Below are 21,949 nucleotides of genomic sequence, written 5' to 3'. Positions count from 1 at the left end.
CTTCTAAGCCAACCAATTCTCTATGTCATATATCTCTAATATTTCATATTTTTATTTTCAGTGGTCAGCATTTCAAGATTCCCTATGTCTTCTGAATAAAATGGTCTAAGAATGACTGTTTTAGCCCCTCACGGTTAGAAATTCATGGCTGTTTGTTTGAGGGGAATTCTCACTATGAGAAATAGACTGCAAAATCCTGTCTCTCTCTGTGCTGCATGTGTAAAAGCCTGCACTTGGTGCACCAGTTTTGGCGGGAAAAAGCACACAGCCTCTCTGATTGGTGGATTCAAATTTAGCAGCTCCCAGGCTTGCAAGACTGACCTAGAAACATGCTGTTAACAGCCCTGTTCACTTTCTGCTGCTGCTGCTGCTGTGTGTGTGTGTGTGTGTGTGTGTGTGTGTGTGTGCGTGTGTGTGTGTGTGTGTGTGTGTGTGTGTGTGTGTGTGTGTGTGTGTGTGTGAGAGAGAGAGATATACAGAAAGACCCTTTTAGGGTAGCATCTCATTGTTGGATAAAATGTAATATATTCAGACTGGTTGACTGGCATAGACCCTGCCTGTGTGTCTCTCTCTGTACATTTGTGTATCTATATTTGATTTCTTATGTATCTGTTGACTGTTCTTATTTGTTTTTCTTCTAAATGTATTTTTGTTTTATTTTTCACAGGTGAATAACAAATAGTTTTCAGCGAACTTAATCATGTTCCTTTTATTCAGCTTGTCATTTTACCTTTCCAATATTTTCACTTAAGTTATTACTATTCTGCTCAATCATAGTATCTCTTCTAAATCATTGTTATTAAGCTATATTGTAGGATTTCTGCTAAATCATAGTATTTCCACTATATTATATTTTTTCTTTCTAAATATAGCATTTCTGCTATAGAATAGTATTTCTGCTATGTTATAATATTTGTGCTAAACTGGAGTATTTTTGTTAAAACATAGTATTCATATAAAATTAAAATATTCATAGTATATTACAGTGTCTCTGGTAAATCACAGCATTTCTGCTATGTTGTACTATTTTTCTAAATCATAGTGTTTCCATAATGTTTAAGTATTTCTGGCTAAATATATTCTTTCTGTTATCTTATACTATTTCTCCTAAAGTCTTGTATTTTTGAGAAGTTATAATGTTTCTGTTAAGTTGCAATATTTCTGCTAAGTTCTGCTATGCTATTGTATTTCTGCCAAGTATTATGTTTCCTCTAAGATATTGCAGTTCTGCTAAGTTATTACATTTTAGCCACGTTCCTTTGCTTCTGCAAAGTTTTTACAATTTCTGCAACTTTTCAGCTTTTTCAGCTAGTTTTTGCATACAGCTTCAGCTTTAAAGCATCCACACTGCATTTTCGCAGGAAATGCAAATTTTTCTAGTTATTCTTCAAGTTGCTTCCGTACGTTTTTCGTCCGTTAACTACTTCCACAATTTTCAGCCGATTTTCACCGTTCAAATTTTAAACTATTCTGCTATTTTTGCTAATTCCTGCTATGACTTTTGCTATTTTCTGCTCTTATACTTTTTAAAATATTAAGCTTTTTTCCTTTAATTTGTCCCATTGAAATGAATGGGAAACTTCCATAATTCTGCTAAAACTTACTCTTTTTGAAACTTAACTACTTTCTCATACTTTCGCCTAGAACAACCATTCAAATTTTAAAATGTTCACAAATTATTGGGCTATTCATGAATGATTCAGCTTTTTCATATCTGTTACCGTTTTCATCTTATCCCTCTTTAAGTTTTGAGTTTCATCTTTGTGATTTTCACAAAATACATGCGTTGTTATGGTTGCTATGCAGTTGGTTCTAAGTGAGCCACTGTACCTTTGGCAATTTTCTCTTCATGTCCGAACAACTTCTTGCTACCGCTCAATTTTCACTCAACCCACACAAATTATACATCAAAACGTAGGTATTTTTGCTGGCTTTCAGAAAATGTCACTATCATTCTTGTGAGATTTATAGAATTTTGGCAAATCTCCTCAGACCAACACAAAGTCAGAAAACTCTCCATAGAAAGTCAATGGAGAGTTTGTTCAAAATCATCGCTGATTTCTCTAATGAGAGGCATATTCGAATCGTCATATCTCCTTAACGAAGCGAAGTTAAAACATGAGGCTTGTCCCGTATATCTTCAGACACTCCTGACGCTCACAATTCAAGAATTTTTTTCTCACCTATTACCGTTCTGAAATGAGTTAGACTTGTTTGAGGGTAGGAAATTCGTCCTTCGCTCAGATTTCTTCAGCTTTCAAACTCTGGAAATGAACCACTTTTTCTCTCGTCATATCTTTTGATGGATTTCCACAAAGACCTGAAAATTTCCATGACTGTTCACCAAAGCCTGCTGTCTCTTACGGTGAAAGAATTATATCGATACTCCAAATAGATTTAGAGTTAGAAAGCGTTGTTTGAGGGCAAGTCAAGGCAGTTTTGGCTTTGCTCTACTCAGTTATGGTGCATTAGAAGTCAAATATCTTTAATAATTCATATTTTAATGATAAAGTGTCAACACTTTAAGATTCCCCCATCTCTTCTGAACAAAACGGTGTAAGAATGACCGTTCTAGCCCCTACGGTTAGGAAATTATGGCCATTTGTTTGAGAGGAATCCTCACTATGAGAAATTCACTGCAGAAATCCTGTCTCTGTGCTCTGTGTGTGTAAAAACGGCTGCACCTGTTTTGGCGGGAAAAAGTACACAGCCTCTCTGATTGGTGGATTCAAATTTAGCAGCTCCCAGGCTGCTTGACTGACCTAGAAACTTGATTTTTTCTCCCTGTGTGTGTGTGTGTGTGTGTGTGTGTGTGTGTGTGTGTGTGTGTGTGAGACAGAGAGAGAGAAAGGGAGGGAGAGAGAGTTTTTATGGGAGCATCTTATTATATGATTTAAATTCAATATATTTAGACTGGTTGACTGAATTTGATCCTGTGTGTGTCTCTCTGTGCATGTGTGTTTCCATATGTGTCCATATTTGTGATTGTGTCACTGTTATACTTTTTTTTGCTGATTTTTTCATTTAACAATTACATTTGAGGGACCCTTAGCATGTTCAGGATTCTTTCAGCTGTCCATTTTGCTTTTCCAATTTTTCTATTTAAGTTATTACTATTGTGTTGAGTCATAGCATTTCTGCTGCTTTTCAGTATTTGTGCTAAATACAGCATTTCTGCAAAATCATACTATGTCTGCTATTTTATGAGATTTGTGCTAAATACAGCATTTCTGCTAAATCATACTCTTTCTGCTATTTCATAAGATTTGTGCTAAATATAGTGTTTCTGCTATTTCTGCCAAATTTAGTATTTTTGATTAATTAGGGTTTTCTACCAAATCATAGTACAGTTTTACTGCTTTTATAGGATTTTTAGAGGATATTTATATTGCTTAATATAGTATTTCTGCTTTTTATAGGATTTGTGCTTAATATAGTTTTTCTAAAAATGTAGTATTTATGCTTAATCATACTATTTCTATATATTTCTGCCAGGTCCCCAGGCAGCTAATCCTCTGTGAGGACTGATACATACAAATACATATCAGGGCCTGCACGGCTTCCCAGCCAGCCAATCATATCTGGGTTCTGCCCTTTCTTCTCTCGTCATATCTCAGCGACAGATGTACAAAGAGCAATGCAAATCACAGTCAAAGTACACGAACGTACGCTGATTCACCCAGTACAAGAATTATGCTTCTAGTGCACCTAGTTTTTGAGTTACACGACGTTTTGTAACTGCAAAAAACGGCGTTTTTTCGCCTCTCACCGCAATCTGATTCTGACTGCTCATCACCCTGTTTTCCAGGCGCGCGCTCTTTCCCAGTGGCGCAGTTGGTAATGACACAGGTCTGCAACCCAAAGGTCGTGGGTTCAATTACACCTTGGGCAACATGTGTTTTTCCTACAAATTAATACACTATCACAGACCACTAATTCATATTCATCATTTATTACAATTCTGCAACCTTTTATGATTTTAGCAGCTTTTGTAATATGGACCTCAGATTCTTGTTAACACTCCATGGCACAAATACTATTCCCTTTAGGCTCTGTGTGTGTGTGTGTGTGTGTGTGTGTGTGTGTGTGTGTGTGTGTGTGAGAGAGAGAGAGAGAGAGAGCGAGAGAGCCCTTTGATGGGAGCATCTTATTATATCACTTAAATTCAATATATTTAGACTGGTTGACTGAATTTGGTCCTGTGTGTGTCTCTCTGTGCATGTGTGTTTCCATATGTGCCCATATTTGTGATTGTGTGACTGTTATACTTTTTTTGCTGATTTTTTTTTTTCAATTAACAATTAGATTTGAGGGACCCGTAGCATGTTCAGGATTTTTCCAGCTGTCCATTTTGCTTTTCCAATTTTTCTATAAGTTATTACTGTTGTGCTAAGTCATAGCATTTCTGCTGCTTTTCAGTATTTGTGCTAAATACAGCATTTCTGCTAAATCATACTATTTCTGCTATTTCATAAGATTTGTACTAAATATAGTGTTTCTGCCAAATATAGTATTTCTGCTTAATTATAGTATTTCTGCCATTTTATAGTATTTGTGCTAAAACATAGTATTTCTACTAAATATAGTATTTATGCTTAATCATACTATTTGTATATATTTCTGCCAGGTCCCCAGGCAGCTAATCCTCTGTGAGGACTGATACATATAAAATTTACATATCAGGGCCTGCACGGCTTCCCAGCCAGCCAATCATATGTGAGGTCTGCCCTTTCTTCTCTCGTCATATCTCAGCGACAGATGTACAAAGAGCAATGCAAATCACAGTCAAAGTACACGAAAGCACGCTGATTCACCCAGTACAAGAATTATGCTTCTAGTGCACCTAGTTTTTGAGTTACACGACGTTTTGTAACTCCAAAAACTGTGTTTTTCGCCTCTCACCGCAATCTAATTCTGACTGCTCATCACCCTGTTTTCCAGGCGCGCCGCTCTCTTTCCCAGTGGCGCAGTTGGTAATGACACAGGTCTGCAACCCAAAGGTCGTGGGTTCAATTACACCTTGGGCAACATGTTTTTTTCCCCTACAAATTAATACACTATCACAGACCAGTAATTGATATTCATCATTTATTACAATTCTGCAAACTTTTATGATTTTAGCAGCTTTTCTAATATGGACCTCAGATTCTTGTTAACGCTCCATGGCAGAAACAAGTACACAGCCTGATCAAGCAGACTGAGGCAGTACCTCTGATTGGTGAATTTGAGCAGAACCAGGTTGTTCTTTCATTTCATTTCTTTATTTATTTCACACATGGTTCAACAGTGTTTCTTTTTCTACATACAGAACCTTCTGCCTCTTTTCAGCAGAAATTCTGCTCATTCACCTCATCTCTTGTGTTGGAGTGCCCTCTTGTGGCGCCTTTTGGGTAGTGCCTTAGTAAACGTGAACACTGCAAAGAAGTGGTATCAGACTGCTTTGTAGTGGAGGAATTTGTTGCCAGTTTCTTTCATCTTTAATCCATATTCATGTTGTAATGTAGTAGTACCACAATATGGCAGAAACACTATGTTTTGGCACAAATACTTTGATTTAGTATACTTTAGCTTCTTCAGCTTCTTCACCCTTTTCAGCAAAATTTTCATTTTTTCACCCTTTTCAGCACAAATTCCAGCTTTTTGGCTGTATTCAGAAAAAGACAACTCTTTTGAGCAGAAACTCTGCTGATTCATCTCTTTTCAGCGCAAGTTTCTGCTTCTTTTGCCTCTTTTCTGCAGAAATTCTGCTGATTCACCTCTTTTCTGCAAAATTTTCAGCCTTTTCACCTCTTATCAGCACAATTGTCAGCAGCTTCTGCTCATTTCAGTAGAATTGTCCGTCTCTCCACCTCTTCTTTGTAAGAATGACTTTGGCTCAGTGAAATGAATAGCCGCCTTTGAGCAGAAATTCTGCTGATTCATCTCTTTTCAGCGCAACTTATTGCTTCTTTGCCTCTTTTCTGCAGAAATTCTGCTGATTCACCTCTTTTCTGCAAAATTTACAGCCTTTTCACTTCTTCTCAGCACAGTTCTCAGCAGCTTCTGCTCATTTAGCAAAATTGTCAGTTTCTCCATCTCTTGCTTTTTGAGAGAAAGAGTTTGGTTCAGTGAGATGAGCAGCTACCTTGAGACGAGAACGGCCAGGTTCAACTCTAAACTGTTCTGCTCTTTCTGCTAATTCCAGCTATGACTTTTGGTGTTTATTAATATTATACTTTTTAAAATATTACACTTTTTTCCTTTAATTTGTCCCATTGAAATGAATGGAAAACTTCCACAATTCTGCTAAAACTTGCTTGTTTTTGAAACTTAACTACGTCCTCATGCTTTCACCTAGAAACTCCATTCAAACTTTAAAATGTTCTCAGATTATTGGGCTATTCCTGTCTGAATAGCCGCCTTTGAGCAGAAATTCTGCTGATTCATCTCTTTTCAGCGCAACTTATTGCTTCTTTGCCTCTTTTCTGCAGAAATTCTGCTGATTCACCTCTTTTCTGCAAAATTTACAGCCTTTTCACTTCTTCTCAGCACAATTCTCAGCAGCTTCTGCTCATTTAGCAAAATTGTCAGTTTCTCCATCTCTTGATTTTTGAGAGAAAGCGTTTGGTTCAGTGAGATGAGCAGCTGCCTTGAGACGAGAACGGCCAGGTTCAAATCCCGGTCATGGCAAAACCTGTTTTCAGTTTTCTCTTTTGTTCTGCCTCTTTTCTGCAGAAATTCTGCTGATTCACCTCTTTTCTGCAAAATTTTCAGCCTTTTCACCTCTTCTCAGCACAATTCTCAGCAGTTTCTGCTCATTTCACCATAATTGTCAGTCTCTCCATCTCTTTCCTTGTGACAGTGAGTTTAGCTCAGTGAGATGAATAGCCGCCTTAAACCCAGGAGGGCCAGGTTCGAATCCTGCTCAGGGTGACAATTTTTTTTTCACCACCATACAACTTTTTGCAACTTTTCGTCTTTTTCAGCTTTTCAGCAGACAGCTTCAGCGTTAAGGCATCCACACAGCATTTTCGCAGGAAATGCAAATTTTTCTAGTTCTTGTCTGTGATTTCAGGTTGTCAAGTTTGTATTGTCATGTCTGCTTCTCATGTTTCCTGTTTTATTTTGAAAGTCTGTGTCCTATGTCAGTGTAGTAGGCTTTCCTTCCTTTGTCTCGTTATGCCAGATTAGTGTCAGCTGTTTCCCCATGTGTTTCCACTTCCCCTGATCACCTCCTGTGTGTATTTAGTCTTTGTCAGATTGTCTGCTATCCTGCCATGTTACCAGGCTGTCATCCATTCATGCCAAGTAGCCATGTTTAAGTGTTCCCCCCCCCCCGTGTTTAGGATATGTCATGTTTTCTTTCTAGTTTTCCCACCTTAAGTTATTGTTTAGCTTCGCCTCTGCTTTTTGTTTTGTAATGTTTCACCAGCCTTAATAAACTGCTCGTTTTCTGTTAAGTTTGAGTTTTTGTTTTAGAGTGTCTGCGCTTGGGTTCACCTCCTTTCTCCACACAGTTAGCTTTGCAGCCTGACTGTGACAATTCTATAGTATACATGAAGATGCACAAATAAACCTGGCAATTCTCAGTGTTGCATGTACTCAGAATGGGCTATAAGACACATTTCTCACCTAAAAGAAATTATTTTGTCATTTTGAGAATAATTTGAAAGTCTTAGGCCAAACAGATGGTTATACAAAGTTTTTTGTATACATGCATGAGCATGTTTGTCTGTCTTTTTTTTTTTTTTTAAATAATAACACCTATCTTTATGAAGATGTAGAAAAACACCTTGAGACATCATGAGAGAAGGAAGATGGGAGAAAAGACATGCTGTGGAAGAGAGCCAGAGATTAATAACAAGTATGATTCAATGCACATAGTGAGTGAGAAAGGTGACTGAAGAAGAAATACTCAATGCATCATGGGAATCCCCCAGCAGTCTACGGCTACGGCTATTGCAGCATAACTAAGGGAGGATTCAGGGTCACCTGATCCAACTCTACATGCTTGAGCAAAAAGGAAAGTTTTAGGCCTAATCTTAAAAGTAGAAATAGTGTCTGTCTCCCGTATGCAAACTGGAAGCTGGTTCCACAGAAGAGGGGCCTGAAAAATGAAGGCTCTCACTCCCATTCTACTTTTAAATACTCTAGGAACAACAAGTCAACCTAAAGTGCAAGAGTGAGGTGATCTAAATTTTCTGAATTTAGAAGCAGAAAACTAGAGGCCATCCAGGTCTTTATGTATTTAAGACATTCCTCCAGTTTAACTAATTGGTGTGTGTTATCTGACTTTATGGATAGATGAAGTTACAGTGTGAAGAGGACTCTCCATTTACATGAACAAATTGGAGTCTATTGGAGAGATATGATACATCTGTGTTGAATGTCACAGCACCGTTAACCACTTCAAAGAATTTTGATTTCAGTAAACCAGTTGCAGAATATGTTTAATAGAATAACCTTCAGTCATTATAACCAGCTGCTTGTTATACTCACAAGGATATTACTGTTGTGGTTCATAGCCCCATCAAGATAGTAAGTCTTGATTTACAGTGCTTTAAGGCTGTAAATCCTTAATGAACTAATCATCTTGTGCTGATGATATTAACAGTATTGTGTGGATGTTACACTACTACTTGGTTGCTTTCTTCCAAAAAATGACAGCGAGCAAGGTCTGGTTTAAGTAGTATTTTTCCCAGCAAGTCCATCTGCCATAAAAAAAAACATATAGTGGAATTCTTATAATGTGTCCACTTTACCAAAATGGTAGGACTGGGAGCAAACAGTATAATGTGTAAGAGAGGGGATGTAGAGAGTCTGCACTGTTTGACTTTACACTTTAGAAATGAATCCCAGACTTGTGACAGACCAACAGAAACAGGGAACAGCATCATAAAGGGGTTGGCTCTCTCGGTCTGCAGTCAGAGAGCAACTGGTCTCCTGTGCCATCAATGTGTGGTGCAGTGTTTAAGACTAGAAGAGGTACACACACTGAGTTTGCAACAGATAGCCTCACAACAGAAAAGTTTTTCTCTGCCCTGAAACACTACTCTATACCACCAGTCCACAATGCTCTCTAGCATCTGAATATGGAATAGCGCTTTAATAATAGACTCACAAGACTTCTTAAATGAAAGATAAATTAAAAAAAAAAAAAAAAAAAACTTAAGGGGTGCCCGTTCTAAAGTTAGCTGTTTTCAACTCTCCACAAAGGTATGTTTGCAGTGATTATCAAATGTAGTATAAACACTGGCCAAATGAATGAAGAGAGACACATAACATGATGTAATGGCCCAGACTGCACACAACTAAAATCTTAAGCCTTTTCAATTGCAGACTGATATCAGTTTGCAATTGAATAGGTTTAAGATTTAATTGCCATGTTGATGTACCAAATTCATTTAGAAGATGGCGACTGACTGCACGTGATCACTGACCTGATTCCTATCTTCAAAGAAGCCACTTCAAAAGCAACAAACGTGCAAATTCATTATACACTGTGACAATAATTTTGGTTATGCTGTATCCTTCAAACACTGTTTTCCCTAGTGTGACTGTAGCATTACATGCCATTACAGTGTAATTAAGCAAGAATAACTGAATCCAAGATTAGGTAACTTCTTGTTTGTCAGATCTGGTAACACTTATATGATCTCTTTTGCTGAGACACAAGGATTACCAAAGCAATTCGTCTAGTAACAATACCTGCTTGCACATAGCTCAGCATGTTTCAGCAGGAGGACCTTGTGTGTACCACATGTGAGCAGAGCTCATCACAATCAAACTATTGTACGCCTCCATCCCCAGACACTGAAATCCTAATAGCACAGCTGACTCCTAGACCTGGAATGCCAACTCTGTAAAGGCCTCCCACATTAAAATAGCCAGCATGCCCTGTCAGCATACCCTCTCTACATGCACATAGGCGGCTAACAGCTGCCAAATTTTCTCATTGAAGAAACAGCAAACGACAACAGGAGAAAAGATCCCTGCAAGAGGAGGAGGTGATGGAGTCAGATTACTCTTAAGTCTTTCCTTTTCTGATCTTCACACCAGGAAACAAATTCAGCCGTATACTTCTACATGTTGTATTAATCAATTTTTAAAAAACTAAGTGATGATGCCGCAGACTTAACATGACCAAAAAGCACATCCTGGCAAGCTCTGCTGCCTTTGAACACTCTTTTTATACTTTAGAGCCATATGTGTTCAGGAGGAGAGCAACTGTAAAACACATGTGGCCCATTCCCCAACTGCCAATCATTTTGCAGGTTTCAGTTAAGATTTCCATAGGCATTTTAGTGCCAAAGGTTTATCTGATACTAGTCCAAAACCTAAATTATATACACACATCTCAATAAAATATTTACATCTCACAACAAATTCAGTTGTATACCTCTACACAACACAATAATGTTATGATTTACCCAATGGTTAATAAAGACACGCACTTGGCAACACTGAAGTGGAAAAACTCTACTTTACAGGAAGAACCTCCAGCAGAACCAGGCTCCGGGAGGGACAGCCGTCTGACATGAAGAGTTAGGAGTGAGGTAAAACAGATGGGACAAAAGATTTATAATAGTTAATACTTATAAATACATGGACAGTGAAGAAAGGTGATCGGAGAAGAAATGCTAATTGCATTGTGGGAAGCCAAAAAAAAAGATGTTTTTTTGGCAAATGTAAGATGTGTTCTTTTCTGTCAGTGGCACCTTTTGTCTTTGAACTCTCCTACGGATGCCATTTTTGCCCAGTCTCTTTCCTATTTAATCACAAATACTGACCTTAAATTGATCAAGTAAGGTCAGCAGTATTATGGATGTTGTTCTGGTTTTGTTTTTAGCCTTCTGGATGAACTATCAATGTGCTTTTGGAGTTCTTTTATAGGCCTGGAAGGTTCACCACTGTTCTGAGTCTTCTCAATTTGTGGATAATAGCTCTCACCCTGGATTTGCTGGATTCCCAAGGCTGTAGAAATCTTTTCTCATCGCTTCTTGAGGTTTATTTTATATCACAGCATGATGTGTTCCTTTTTGAGATCTTTTAGCCCGCTTCAGACAAGTGATTTTGTCTGTCTGGAAGGGCATCTGGCATATTACTGTCAAATGAAACAGTAGCAACATACTGTGGGTACCCTTAGTGATAGTAGTTTCAAAATAGTGAAGTCGTGATTTAAGAAGGGTGCGATTACTTAGTCACATAGTGCAAGTACAGTATTGAAAATGTCATCAATTTTTAAAGTAAATCAATTTCTAAAGGTGCTATTGACACCTATCTATATGTCCTAAGCTCAAAACCCTTCAAGGGGGTGAAATTGAAATAGTCACATTTTAAAGGTGTCTTGGTATCATTTTTTGGTTAAACTAAGTTTCTTTTTTAGATTTACATTTTTTTTCTCTGTCCAACCTAGGAAACACTTGATTTATGTAACTTTTTTTTTTTTTTTTTTTACATTTATTGGATTATGGTGATCTGTATTTAATGAATGCACCTGCCCAGTTCAATACTGTCTGCCATTGTGCTTTACATTTTATTAGTGGCTGTAGAAATCATGTACATCACTGTTTTCTGTATGCTGCTTCTAAATGGCCATCTCTGTATATCCACAGATGTTCCCGCTAGTTGGCTTTTATCTGTAAATCTCTACTTGGGTTGCTTACTTCTTATCTGTTTTTACATGTGTAAATGCCACTATAAAGCTCACACTCTCACAACATTATACAAATGTTTGTTCTGAAAATCAGAAGAGAACTTGAAGAAAGCTTTCAAATATCCTGTCCCTGTTTCCTGGAATAATCAACAGAAATTTACAGAAATGGTTACAATGGGGGAGTTTAAATCCCTTTTAAAAGAGCGAGAGAATAGCTCTTTTGGTCAGTGTGACTGTTTTTAATGTCACGCTTGTAATGATCTATTATTGCATCTTATTCACATGTTTGTGTTCACTTGTCTGTCCAGAATATTGTGCTTGTTTTCTACTTGTTATGTGTTGTATTTGTTGTAACTTCTGCTGCCCTCTTTTGCCTGGATAAATAAAGGATCATGACATTTTTCCCTTTGTCATTTCTCATTAACACACATATCCAATATGTGGACATAATAATTATATGAACCTATCATTCATGTTTTTACCACAGTAAAAAAATATGTTAGATTAATTGATGACTTTGAATTAGCCATGGATGTGAGTTAGATAAAGTGCTGTATAGTTAAAAATGTGACTTGAAGTCTAAAGAGCTTTGAATGGTCAGTAAGACTAAAAATGCTATATAAATGCAAGTACAGTACCTTGAATTTAATTAAAATTAAATGATGAAATCTGTATATTTTTCATGTGTTTTATCTCATACTCTAAGTTTTCATTTCTTTTCTGAAAGGCAGCAAAGTTTAAGTTTTGAACAACCAAGTACAAAATAGTTGATATGATTTGTTTGTAAAAAAACAAAGCTTCAGTGACTGTTATGTGTTTTATCCAGTCAGAAGTGCTAAATGTTTTAACCCTTTGCATTTATGACAAAGGAAACCAAATTGTCACATCAGCAGCTGCAGAAGATATTTTTGATGAATTTTTCCATCAGTGATCAAACCTGAATGCCAGTGAGTAGTAAGTCATCCAGCTCTCAAGTTATTAAAGGTTTTTGTCTGTAAAATAGCAAATGTGAACTAGTTGTATAATGACATTGTTCATGTTGTATGCTAGTTTGTAACTTAAGGGACTGAAGTAAAGGTTTTAAGTTGGCCAAACTAAATATGGATTTCAAAAGCACTCTTAAATGTCAAATGTGGTTTTAACCAAACCAGGTGAAACCAAATGTATGAAATGAAGCTCAAAGTGGTCTTCAGTAGTACAGTTTAAAAGTGAAACACTTAAATGTGATTAGCTAATCAACAGAGCATTAATCAGATATTTACAGAGCTGTTTTTTTTTTAAATAGATACTTCTGTTAATAATAATATAATAAAAGCCAGTGAATAATGAGAGTAAACATTAACTGCACAGCTGGTTCAGTTCAATGTGAAGCTAAGTCCTAATAAGTAAAGAACTAATAAGTGTCATCACTTTAATCCTCACATGAACCTCTTAAATGAATGCAAACTATATCTTGCTGGACTGATAATTCACTAGTAATATCACATCTGCATTAGGTGTGAAATTGCTGGAATGAATTATACTCTTTATATCAGCCAAAAGGTTTTATTTTGGCATTTTTCTTTGTTTTAAATCACTTTTTCATCATTTTGAATATTGACAGTATTGACCAGAAATTGCATTCTAAATAATAATGCAATTTCTAAACAATAAAACAAAATCTTATTTGATTTAGAATGACTTAAAATAATAAATAAATAAATATAAATACAGGAGAATTTAATGTTTTACCAGTATTAAAATGATTCATTTTGGGGGGCGAATCAGATCTGGATCCAGAAATTTGTGGAAAGATTCTTCACCATTGTGACATAAGGCAAAACTGGGCATTTTGTGCCATATACAAAAAATATCCAGCAGAACTACCTGAGTGGGTAGACTAGTGTGGCACTGGAAAAGAAACAGCATAGTGTAGTCATAGCCTGGTCCCTAGATGGACATCTGCTGAGCATGGACTCTTACGCTGGTCTGCGACACCTTCATATAATTCTACAGTAACCACACTTATATAACTTGAAAAGGTAAAATGTTGCAGGAGGATGTATGCAGTCTCAGGATGTTCTTGTACATAATTAACCAAGAAAATAATCTATTCACCCAATTAGTCTGCAGAATGAATAACCTGATGTCAAGTACACAGTCACAACATCGAGTCTTCCATTTCAAATTGTTTAATAAATGAAGTGTTATACTTTCACTCTAAGAACATGAAAAAATTACCTTGAGATCCAAGTCACAATTTTGTTTTATGAAATTAACTTTTTATTTTTAGGATTGAAATATGTTTTCCTTTATAAGTATCTGAAAATATCTTTTGCTGGTTTGTTTGGTAATATCTTTCCTATAAGTAGAATCTCATTTCAATATAGCTCTTTTTGGGGAAAAAAAAGACAAAGAAAAAAAGGAAAAACAAAAGAAAACATCCATCAATGTGTTTCTGTCCAGGGTCTTCATAATGTGTTGGAAGGCGCTGTCAGAGAATGGCCTGTGCTGGATAGGACAGTTGTCCAGTTCTGAACATGAGGCTGATGAGAAAACTTGTCGCTACATGTAATGCAGCACTCCTCCTCCAACTGCAAGACATTTGGACCCCTGTTAGCAAATGATCGTCTGAAAAGTCCCATAAAACCATGTCTGTGTTTCCTCCGGTGGCATCTGCTCCCCAGTTGTTGGCTTTCTAAGCGGTTGTTCTCAAACACCAAGGATGCTCTGGTGTGAGAAGAGTCACCGCCCTTCCTCACAGAGTGAATCTTCTTGAAAACAATAAGAAGTACGCTTTGCTAAGATTATATGTATAACATAAAACCCAGCTGTTCTGCACTGTAACTGACTACTGGAGTCAAAGCGTTTAATTTAGTCCACCAGGCCCTTTTTGTTTGGGCTTACAGATAATCCTCTTAGTAACTACCCTGCCCCCCCCCCTCGACATTTTGGGTAATCTTTTCGATTAACAGCCTGCAGATGCTGCAGCAGCAGTTGTGCGGTTGTTTGACAGCTCTCCAGCTACTGACATATCTAACACATAAACATCCATAGATTGACAGCAGCGCCGTCTCTGCATTGCTCTCAGCTTTTCCTGTCTGACTTGCAAAAATCCCGCAAACTTCCCACAGAGGAGAGTCCTGGACTGGAACAGGATGGATGCTAGCTCTCTCCTTTAACCAAGAAGGGAAAACATCTTGAACAGGTCTTCACTCTTTAAATAGAAACTATGTTGCACATAGGAAAGCATTCAACAGCTTCACCTCTAGTTAAGAAAAACCAACTTGCTGGTTTTAGTAAGTTCTCTCCTCTTATTTTTCCCAACGATAAAGCATAACTCACTTTTTTTTCAGCCAATGAGATAGATCTCATTCATACATTTTTCACTTTCAGAGATTCAAACCACCACTTCAACCTCAAGCCCAACAAACTTTAGGATAATACACCAAAAATTCCCTGCACATGTACTTTAAAAAAAAAAAAACTCCACAATACTTTAGTAGGCTATTACAGCACGATTTGTCATGCACTTTATCTGTCATTTCTGCTTCTTTTTTGTTTTGTTTTTGTTTTTTCGCAAAATAACCCTATAGTGTAGATCTGCCATCATGTAACTGGGCTAACAGCTTTTTCTTTTCTCAGTCGTCATCCACATCATCCCCCTCGGACTCGTCTCTCTTCTCGTACATTTTATCCCTCTGCCTCTCCTGGATCTCCTTCATCTCCTCTGCATATCTGCAGAAAGCTCCTCCAAATTTGCTCCAGGCTTTGAACGGGATGGTGATAGAGTTCCTGTAGCTCGGCTTAACCTCGCTCACGCGCAGGAACACGCCGTATTTGTTGGACCCAACGTCGAAAAAGAACCGTTTAGAGTCCACCATGATGGAGGTGCCCTCGGGAAGCTCGCCGTAGCCCCCGGCGGCCGTGCCCCCGGTCATCTCCTCGTCGTCTCCCCCGTAGTCATCTATGAGCTTAGCAAGGGCGTCTCTAAACTCTATTAACCCCTGTGCCGGAAGGGCTATGGTCTGGCCGGCCAGCATGCCGCCCACTGGGCCCCCCACTCCAAAGCTAGGTCCGCGGTTTACGGTTTGCCGTATCCGGAGGAACCTCCCCCGCTGGTTCTCTTTCAAGTCCAGGTAGTACTTGCGATTTTCCCGGACGAGAAACTCGCTCTTAAGAGCTCGCCTCGGCCCACCGTCTTCACCCGCGGTAGCTTGTGCTATTTGCTCCGGACTGCTAGGGCCCAGCTGGGCGTAGTGCTCGATGAAATCCCCGAGATAGTCACGGAACTCCGCCGCAACTGACAGCGAGAGGGTCAGGCGACTTTTAGAGCCCCCAGCCCCGACCTCGGCGATTTTAATGAACCTGCCCTTGTTGTTCTGCTTGACGTCCAGATAGAAGCGCTTGTTCTGGATGTCCAGGCGCTTTGACGCCAGTTCTTGGGTTTCCTGATCCCTCTGGAAGTGTTGGAAGCCACCTCCACCTCCTCCCCCGCTACTACCTCCGCGCTCACTCCCGCTGTCGCCATCCGCCATCTTCAGCTCCACCATTCGGCTTCTGCCCCTCTCTCCTGCGTAGCTGCTTTCTGCGTGCACTCAGCCAGCGCGGGCCTCCTTCCCGTGCATCATGGGTGCCCTTCGGGGGACGTTGTGATTGGTCCAACTAACTGCCCGTTTCACTAGTTCACACGATTACGGCGTTTCTATTGGTCTGCCGGTATTGTAAGCCGCGCCCACCTGTAATATCTTTCTCTAGCTATTGGTTCAGACTGAAGTTCCGTTTACGTACTTCTTGTAAAACTTTTTTAATCTCGATTGTGAAATCGTCTTGGTCCGAAGATGATGAAATCTATTTTTTTCACAATTATACTTTTTAAATTTCGAAATGGACATTTCGAACCTATGATTTATATATGTGAAAAATAGCTAGATAAACTAGTACAGTACACCACATATTAAAAATCGTTCTTTGTTGAGATGGATCTCATTTTGTTTCACAAGTCTGTGAAAATACACTACCCATGATAAGTAGATTACATGTTTTGTGTGTACAATTTTACATAAAATGAACAATACCTCATTACAACTGCTCAACATCCACATTCTTACTTATGTACACCAACCAAATAAAATAGCAAAGAATCACTTTGGAAAACAAGGGGGGGAAGAAAGAAGAAACAAAGGGTGAAGAGGAATAAACTGAAGACTGGGGAACAAGAGAAAAGAATATGAAGGGGAGACTTAAGAGGAGGGAGGTGAGAGTGAAAAGAAAAGAAAACAGAGAGAAGATGGAGAATAAGAAGAGAATAATAATGGTGAATTCTACTCTCAGCATTGGTGGTTCTCCAGCAGCTTGTCATGTCTCAATGTTTCATTTACTCCATTGTTATTGCATTTCCCGGACCTGCCAGAAGATGTCAGTATAAATCCTGAACAAAGACTGACCACCCCACTGGAAAGCTTTAGAAAATGGTAAGGAATGCAAAGGTTTTGAACCCTTTAACTGTATTTTCGTAAGTTTTACGGCGTTTTCTATAGATAAAACTGTTCACCCCATTGCCATTCATACTTTGCCAAAGTTATTGATTAAGAGATGTTTGATGTTGTAAATAACAGTTTGTTTTTTTGGTGAATTCACAATAAATGAACTTTATATTTTATAATCACAGGACAGCCTGTGCAAACACTATCATAACTTTTTCTGCAATCTTACATATTTGTCACGTCATTTCACGACACGATCAAAGTTGGCTGTACGTGGCCCACTATGTAAAATGAGTTTGACATCCCTGTTGTGACTGGGTCTCAGTCATCAAAGTCGTGGCAGTCTTAAGCATTTGAAATAAGTAAACCATAGTTTGTTTGTTTTTTTATGTCACCTCAATCTTTACTTATATAATCACAGTTGTGCCAGTAGAACCTGTCAGAAAAGGATTATAGCAAGATAGCAACCAAGATGTCAAGGACGATAGGTTTCTGCTAGTTTGTTTAAAAAAAATGCGACCACCAGGGGGCATCATTAGAATGTTAAACCTTTATCGAAAATAAATGCAAGTTACACTTCTGATCTTGTTTCTATGTAGGTGTCTGCGGTTCTTTAACAAGAAATAAATGACATATAATATGCTGTTATCTGCTGTATAAACATGCAGTGTAACACATCTAGACATTAACTTATCTTTCTGTCAGCTAATTGCTTAAACACAATGCCCAGAAATCAATACTTTTGGCAAAAAAAAATCCAAAAGCACAAGGTATCCAAGGGAATACCGTGCTGTCAGGCACGTGAAAAAAATGTTTTTCTTATGAATGACCCAAAACAGTCCACTTCTGTAGAACAGAAGGAGGGCTTCAGTAATCTTGGTCGGGTGGGAGTCTTTTAGGTACAGTAGGAGTGGCCCTACTCTGACAGTCTGGGCAGGAATTCTGGTGGTGTCTTTAAATTTTGCCAAAGCATATAGTTAAGGCTGCATCAGGTGACCCCCAATCCTCCCTTAAAATAGCTATAGGCTATAAAATAGTTATAGGCTATAGGCCAGGGCTATTTTAGCCAAGGGCTGCTCAGAAATCAATACTTAAAATGAACAAAAAATCCAAAGGGCTCAATATTCCACAACTCTTAACATATTGCTCTTGCTTGCTATACATCTTGTATAAAATTCAAAAACAAACTCACAAAACATTGCCTAAATTGCGCAAGTCATATGACCTTATCCTAATGTCAACACTTAGAAGGTAACAAATTGGGATGGAACAATCTGATGATGCTATTATAAACAACAACGACCACAGAATTGTTGCAGAATTGCACAAAGCTACAAAGTCACAAACAAAACAGAATCTAAACGGTAAGTAAATTAATAGCAAGCCTTGGATTTATTTCTTAGTTGCCTGGACGCACACACACTTGACTAGAGGTATAAAAAACAAAACACACCATTAACTCTGAGTAATATATCAATGTTGCAGTCCTTTGACGGTGCTCCCTTTCCACTCCCTTTTCACATCAACCAAAAGGAGTCTCCCTGGACCATTCTGACTGGCTGTTACTTAAAAGCCAACTGTCATAGGAAGCTGTCCTTTGTTACGTTACTATTATTGGACTGTGCTGTGCTCATTCACCAGGACTGGAAACCTACACACACAGACCTGTACATATTCTTTAACTCCCACTACACAATGAAACACAATCTTGGAGTTATCGGGAACTTAACCCACAGAGCAGAGAATGTTCCCTCTAAGGCAGAAGGTTAAAAAGGGGGGAACACACACAAATAGATACCACTTAATAATCAGCTGAGATCCATAGGAAATAACCTCAAAGATTAAACAGGGAGAAACAGCCAGGATGTCTTTCCTACTGTCCCCACGTCACTGTTGGTGGTCAAATTGTTCTAATATTATAGGACGTTTACCCTACAATATAAAATGCCTCGAAGGTCACTGTTGGTGCTTATAATGAAAGTCCCCTTCGTTACTTAGGTCTGCTTTGAGCCTTTTATTTTAGTCTAGCTACTGCAGGCCATCCTATTTAAATAAAACTGAATGAAAATGAAATGGTTGGTGTGAAGTGGCTTTGTATACACAAAATTAAACTGAATTAAATATTTGACTGTTAGATGAGAGAAAAAGATCAGATAATAATCTAATAATTATTATTTATTTGAATAATATTCACACTGACATAAAACCAACAGTGACATAACAACAGAATTTTAATAAATGAAATTTAAATACATTTAAACTATACATAAATTACAAACAGACCGTTATTGCACACTACCCTGTTTGATTCTTGATTCAAGCTTCAAAGCAGTATTTTTGCCAGTTTTCTAATAACACATTTTATTTTGTTCAAAAATCAAATCAAAAACTTCTCCTTTTGTCTAAGCCAAAATATCACAGCTGAGAATACATTACAGAATAATGTCTGCATGATGTGATTTTCAGTAATATGGAGGATAGGTTGGGTAGGACTCTCTGAGGTGAGATGTGGCAGAGGGCACCATGACTCCTGAAAGGCTGCTGTACTGGTAGAAAGAGTCCATGGGCAGAGTGGCGACGCTGGGGAGAGGGGAACCGAACTGCACATGACTGTGTGGATAGATGTAGGAGGTGGCAGCCGGGCCCTCAGGTGCTACTACTGCTGCTGCTGAGTGGTATCTTGGGTATGGCCCTGGCCTGTATGCCTGTAGCTCAGGGTAATGAATGAACTGTGGGGCAACACTGGCCTGGCAGACATTAGCCTGGCATGCCTGAGCCAGAGCATCCTGCATGGTTCTCTTTACCTTCATCCGTCTGTTCTGGAACCAGTTTCTGATCTGTGATGAAAACAGAAAATTTAAGATATAAGAAACATTTTTAAAATACAAGACAAAATAAAATAAAACATAAGTAATGTTAATTTTCTGTTAGTGAACAGTAGAGCATGAGTATTTTAGACTACTATAAAATATAGAAATTAAAAATAAAAATAACATAAAATACAATTATTTTTTTTAACAACTAAAAATAGTACATGGTTTTGAAGGTCAGTAGCTGCTATCAAATCGGTGCTCATGAGAACTGTGATCTCTTGGCCTTTTCTTTTTGAAATTTGCTGCTGTTTCTGATCGTTGTATAGATTTATCATAATTTGAATATGCAGCAGCACCAGGTTCATGAATTTGTGATGTCAAGTATTGATACTGGGGGTGATTACCTGTTTATCAGACAGGTGGAGTTTTTTGCGGAGTTCTGCCTTAGATTGTGTCCCCAGATAAGCACTTATGCTGAAGGCCTTCTCCAGGCTACTGATCTGCTCTGCTGTGAAAGCTGTCCGGGGCCTCCGACCCACTAGAGGAGATGGAGGTGATTTTGAGTCAGCTTGAGCTGAAGGGGAGAGAGATTGTCCACCTTCGCTCTCATATCCTGAGGTCTCCTCCTCTGTCCCACTGCTGAAACCAACCTCAGTCACTGGAAACAGAAAGTGAGAAAGAAAGAAACTTAAAATCTGTTCTTGACATTACGTTGATTTAGACATATTCTGGTATATTACTTAAGTACTTTACAAAGCACTTTATTAATTTCAAGGTACTTAACCACATACTGTTAACTGGACAGACATTCAGCTATAAAACTGTCCAAGTTTTTATTGCAGTTTATTTATAGGATACGAAACACATCTGCATTGCATCACTGATACATTTATCAACTTATATTCTTCTAATTAATACACCAATATCAGTCAGGTAAAAAGTAGCCTAATAACAAGTTGCATAAATCAAATGGGTTTTTTTCTACTAAAGTAAATAAGAAAATTAAAGAAAATTAAGAAGATCAAATAATTAAGACAACCAAAGTAACTGTGCACCCAGGAGCGCCAATATGAAATGAAAATGTAAAAGATAAAAATAAAAAAATATAAAAAATGATCGATGTTTTCTGATATATTCATATTTGCATTCAGCTGAAATGTAGTTAAATGTGAAGAATGTTTAGGAAAAAATATCAAAATGCACATTTACACAGAACTAATAGCTGTTTTAATGTAAATGCACTTTTTGCTGTAATTCACTTTTAAATAGACTTTACATTGAAATTGGATTCTGGGATTTAGGCTCATTATGAACTCTTACCTTGGCTATTGGGAGCGGTTTGTTGCTGGAGAATACTCTGGCTGTATGCTTCAAGGGCCTGACTCCTGTTTTCTTGCTTTTCCTGCTTAGGGATATTCTCTGACTTCTGCCTACAATAAAAACCAGGCAGACTCTCAGAAAGCGTCCCACAGGCTGTAGGTCCGGAGACAGTTATGTTGCTGCTCTCTGATCCTTCTTGCTGGCTGCTCTGGGCCATCCACTCAATAGAAAAATGTCCATTCATGGCTGCTGAGGAGGAATCCTTTTGTCCTGAAGCTTAGAGAGTTATGACTACCTCATCTACAACCTGCTTGTATTTATAGAAGACATCCCACCTCATATCAACCTCCCTCAACCCGAAGATCAAAGCACACATCCTCCCCTCCCTGCAGTCCAGCCCTCCTTTAGTTTTCACAACTTGAGTAATTAAGACGTCCCATTCAGTTTCAATGAGGCTGTTACAACAAGGCTCCAGTGAGTCTGGAAAGGACCCCCTACCCACCCTCTTTCCTGCTCTTCACATAGATAATACAATCACTTCGCCCCAAACTGTCTCCATCTCTTCCACAGCCATATCCATCCTATTAAAAAAATAACCTTCTGCAGTTTTTTAGGGAGTATTTTTTTCCACTTGGGGTGAGTGAAGAACTTTAAAATACTAGTGTCAGTCCTCGTTTCTTTATATTTTTCCCACAAGAAGCAAGATGTTGTTGTAA

The 21,949-nt window shown here is 38.2% G+C and overlaps 2 protein-coding genes across 2 annotated transcripts; both read right to left on the bottom strand.

Moving 5' to 3' along the window:
* Nucleotides 1-13,790: 13,790 nt before the first annotated feature.
* On the bottom strand, nt 13,791-16,272 carry purbb (purine-rich element binding protein Bb). Its single transcript, XM_031732972.2, has one exon. It carries the CDS (start codon nt 16,165-16,167, stop codon nt 15,256-15,258), a length of 912 nt encoding a protein of 303 aa, XP_031588832.2. The 5' UTR covers nt 16,168-16,272; the 3' UTR covers nt 13,791-15,255.
* Nucleotides 16,273-19,262: 2,990 nt separating this feature from the next.
* Nucleotides 19,263-21,533, bottom strand: ved (ventrally expressed dharma/bozozok antagonist). Its single transcript, XM_031732984.2, has 3 exons — nt 21,234-21,533; nt 20,318-20,571; nt 19,263-19,937 (listed from the first exon to the last, which is right to left on the bottom strand). The coding sequence occupies exons 1-3, from the start codon at nt 21,475-21,477 to the stop codon at nt 19,563-19,565; spliced, it is 873 nt and encodes a 290-aa protein (XP_031588844.1). The 5' UTR covers nt 21,478-21,533; the 3' UTR covers nt 19,263-19,562.
* Nucleotides 21,534-21,949: the final 416 nt, after the last annotated feature.

Source organism: Oreochromis aureus, linkage group 7, assembly GCF_013358895.1.
Source record: "Oreochromis aureus strain Israel breed Guangdong linkage group 7, ZZ_aureus, whole genome shotgun sequence".
In the NCBI taxonomy this organism is placed as follows: domain Eukaryota; kingdom Metazoa; phylum Chordata; class Actinopteri; order Cichliformes; family Cichlidae; genus Oreochromis; species Oreochromis aureus.
The sequence above is the reverse complement of the archived record's forward strand: the minus strand, read 5'-3'. Positions and strand labels throughout refer to the sequence as shown.

Excerpts from the sequence above, each read along its gene's own strand:
- purbb (XM_031732972.2), bottom strand. The coding sequence starts at position 16,167 with ATGGTGGAGCTGAAGATGGCGGATGGCGACAGCGGGAGTGAGCGCGGA.
- ved (XM_031732984.2), bottom strand. The coding sequence starts at position 21,477 with ATGAATGGACATTTTTCTATTGAGTGGATGGCCCAGAGCAGCCAGCAA. Across the intron at positions 20,572-21,233 it reads AACCGCTCCCAATAGCCAAG|TGACTGAGGTTGGTTTCAGC; the intron begins GTAAGAGTTCAT and ends TTCTGTTTCCAG. Across the intron at positions 19,938-20,317 it reads TCCACCTGTCTGATAAACAG|ATCAGAAACTGGTTCCAGAA; the intron begins GTAATCACCCCC and ends TTTTCATCACAG.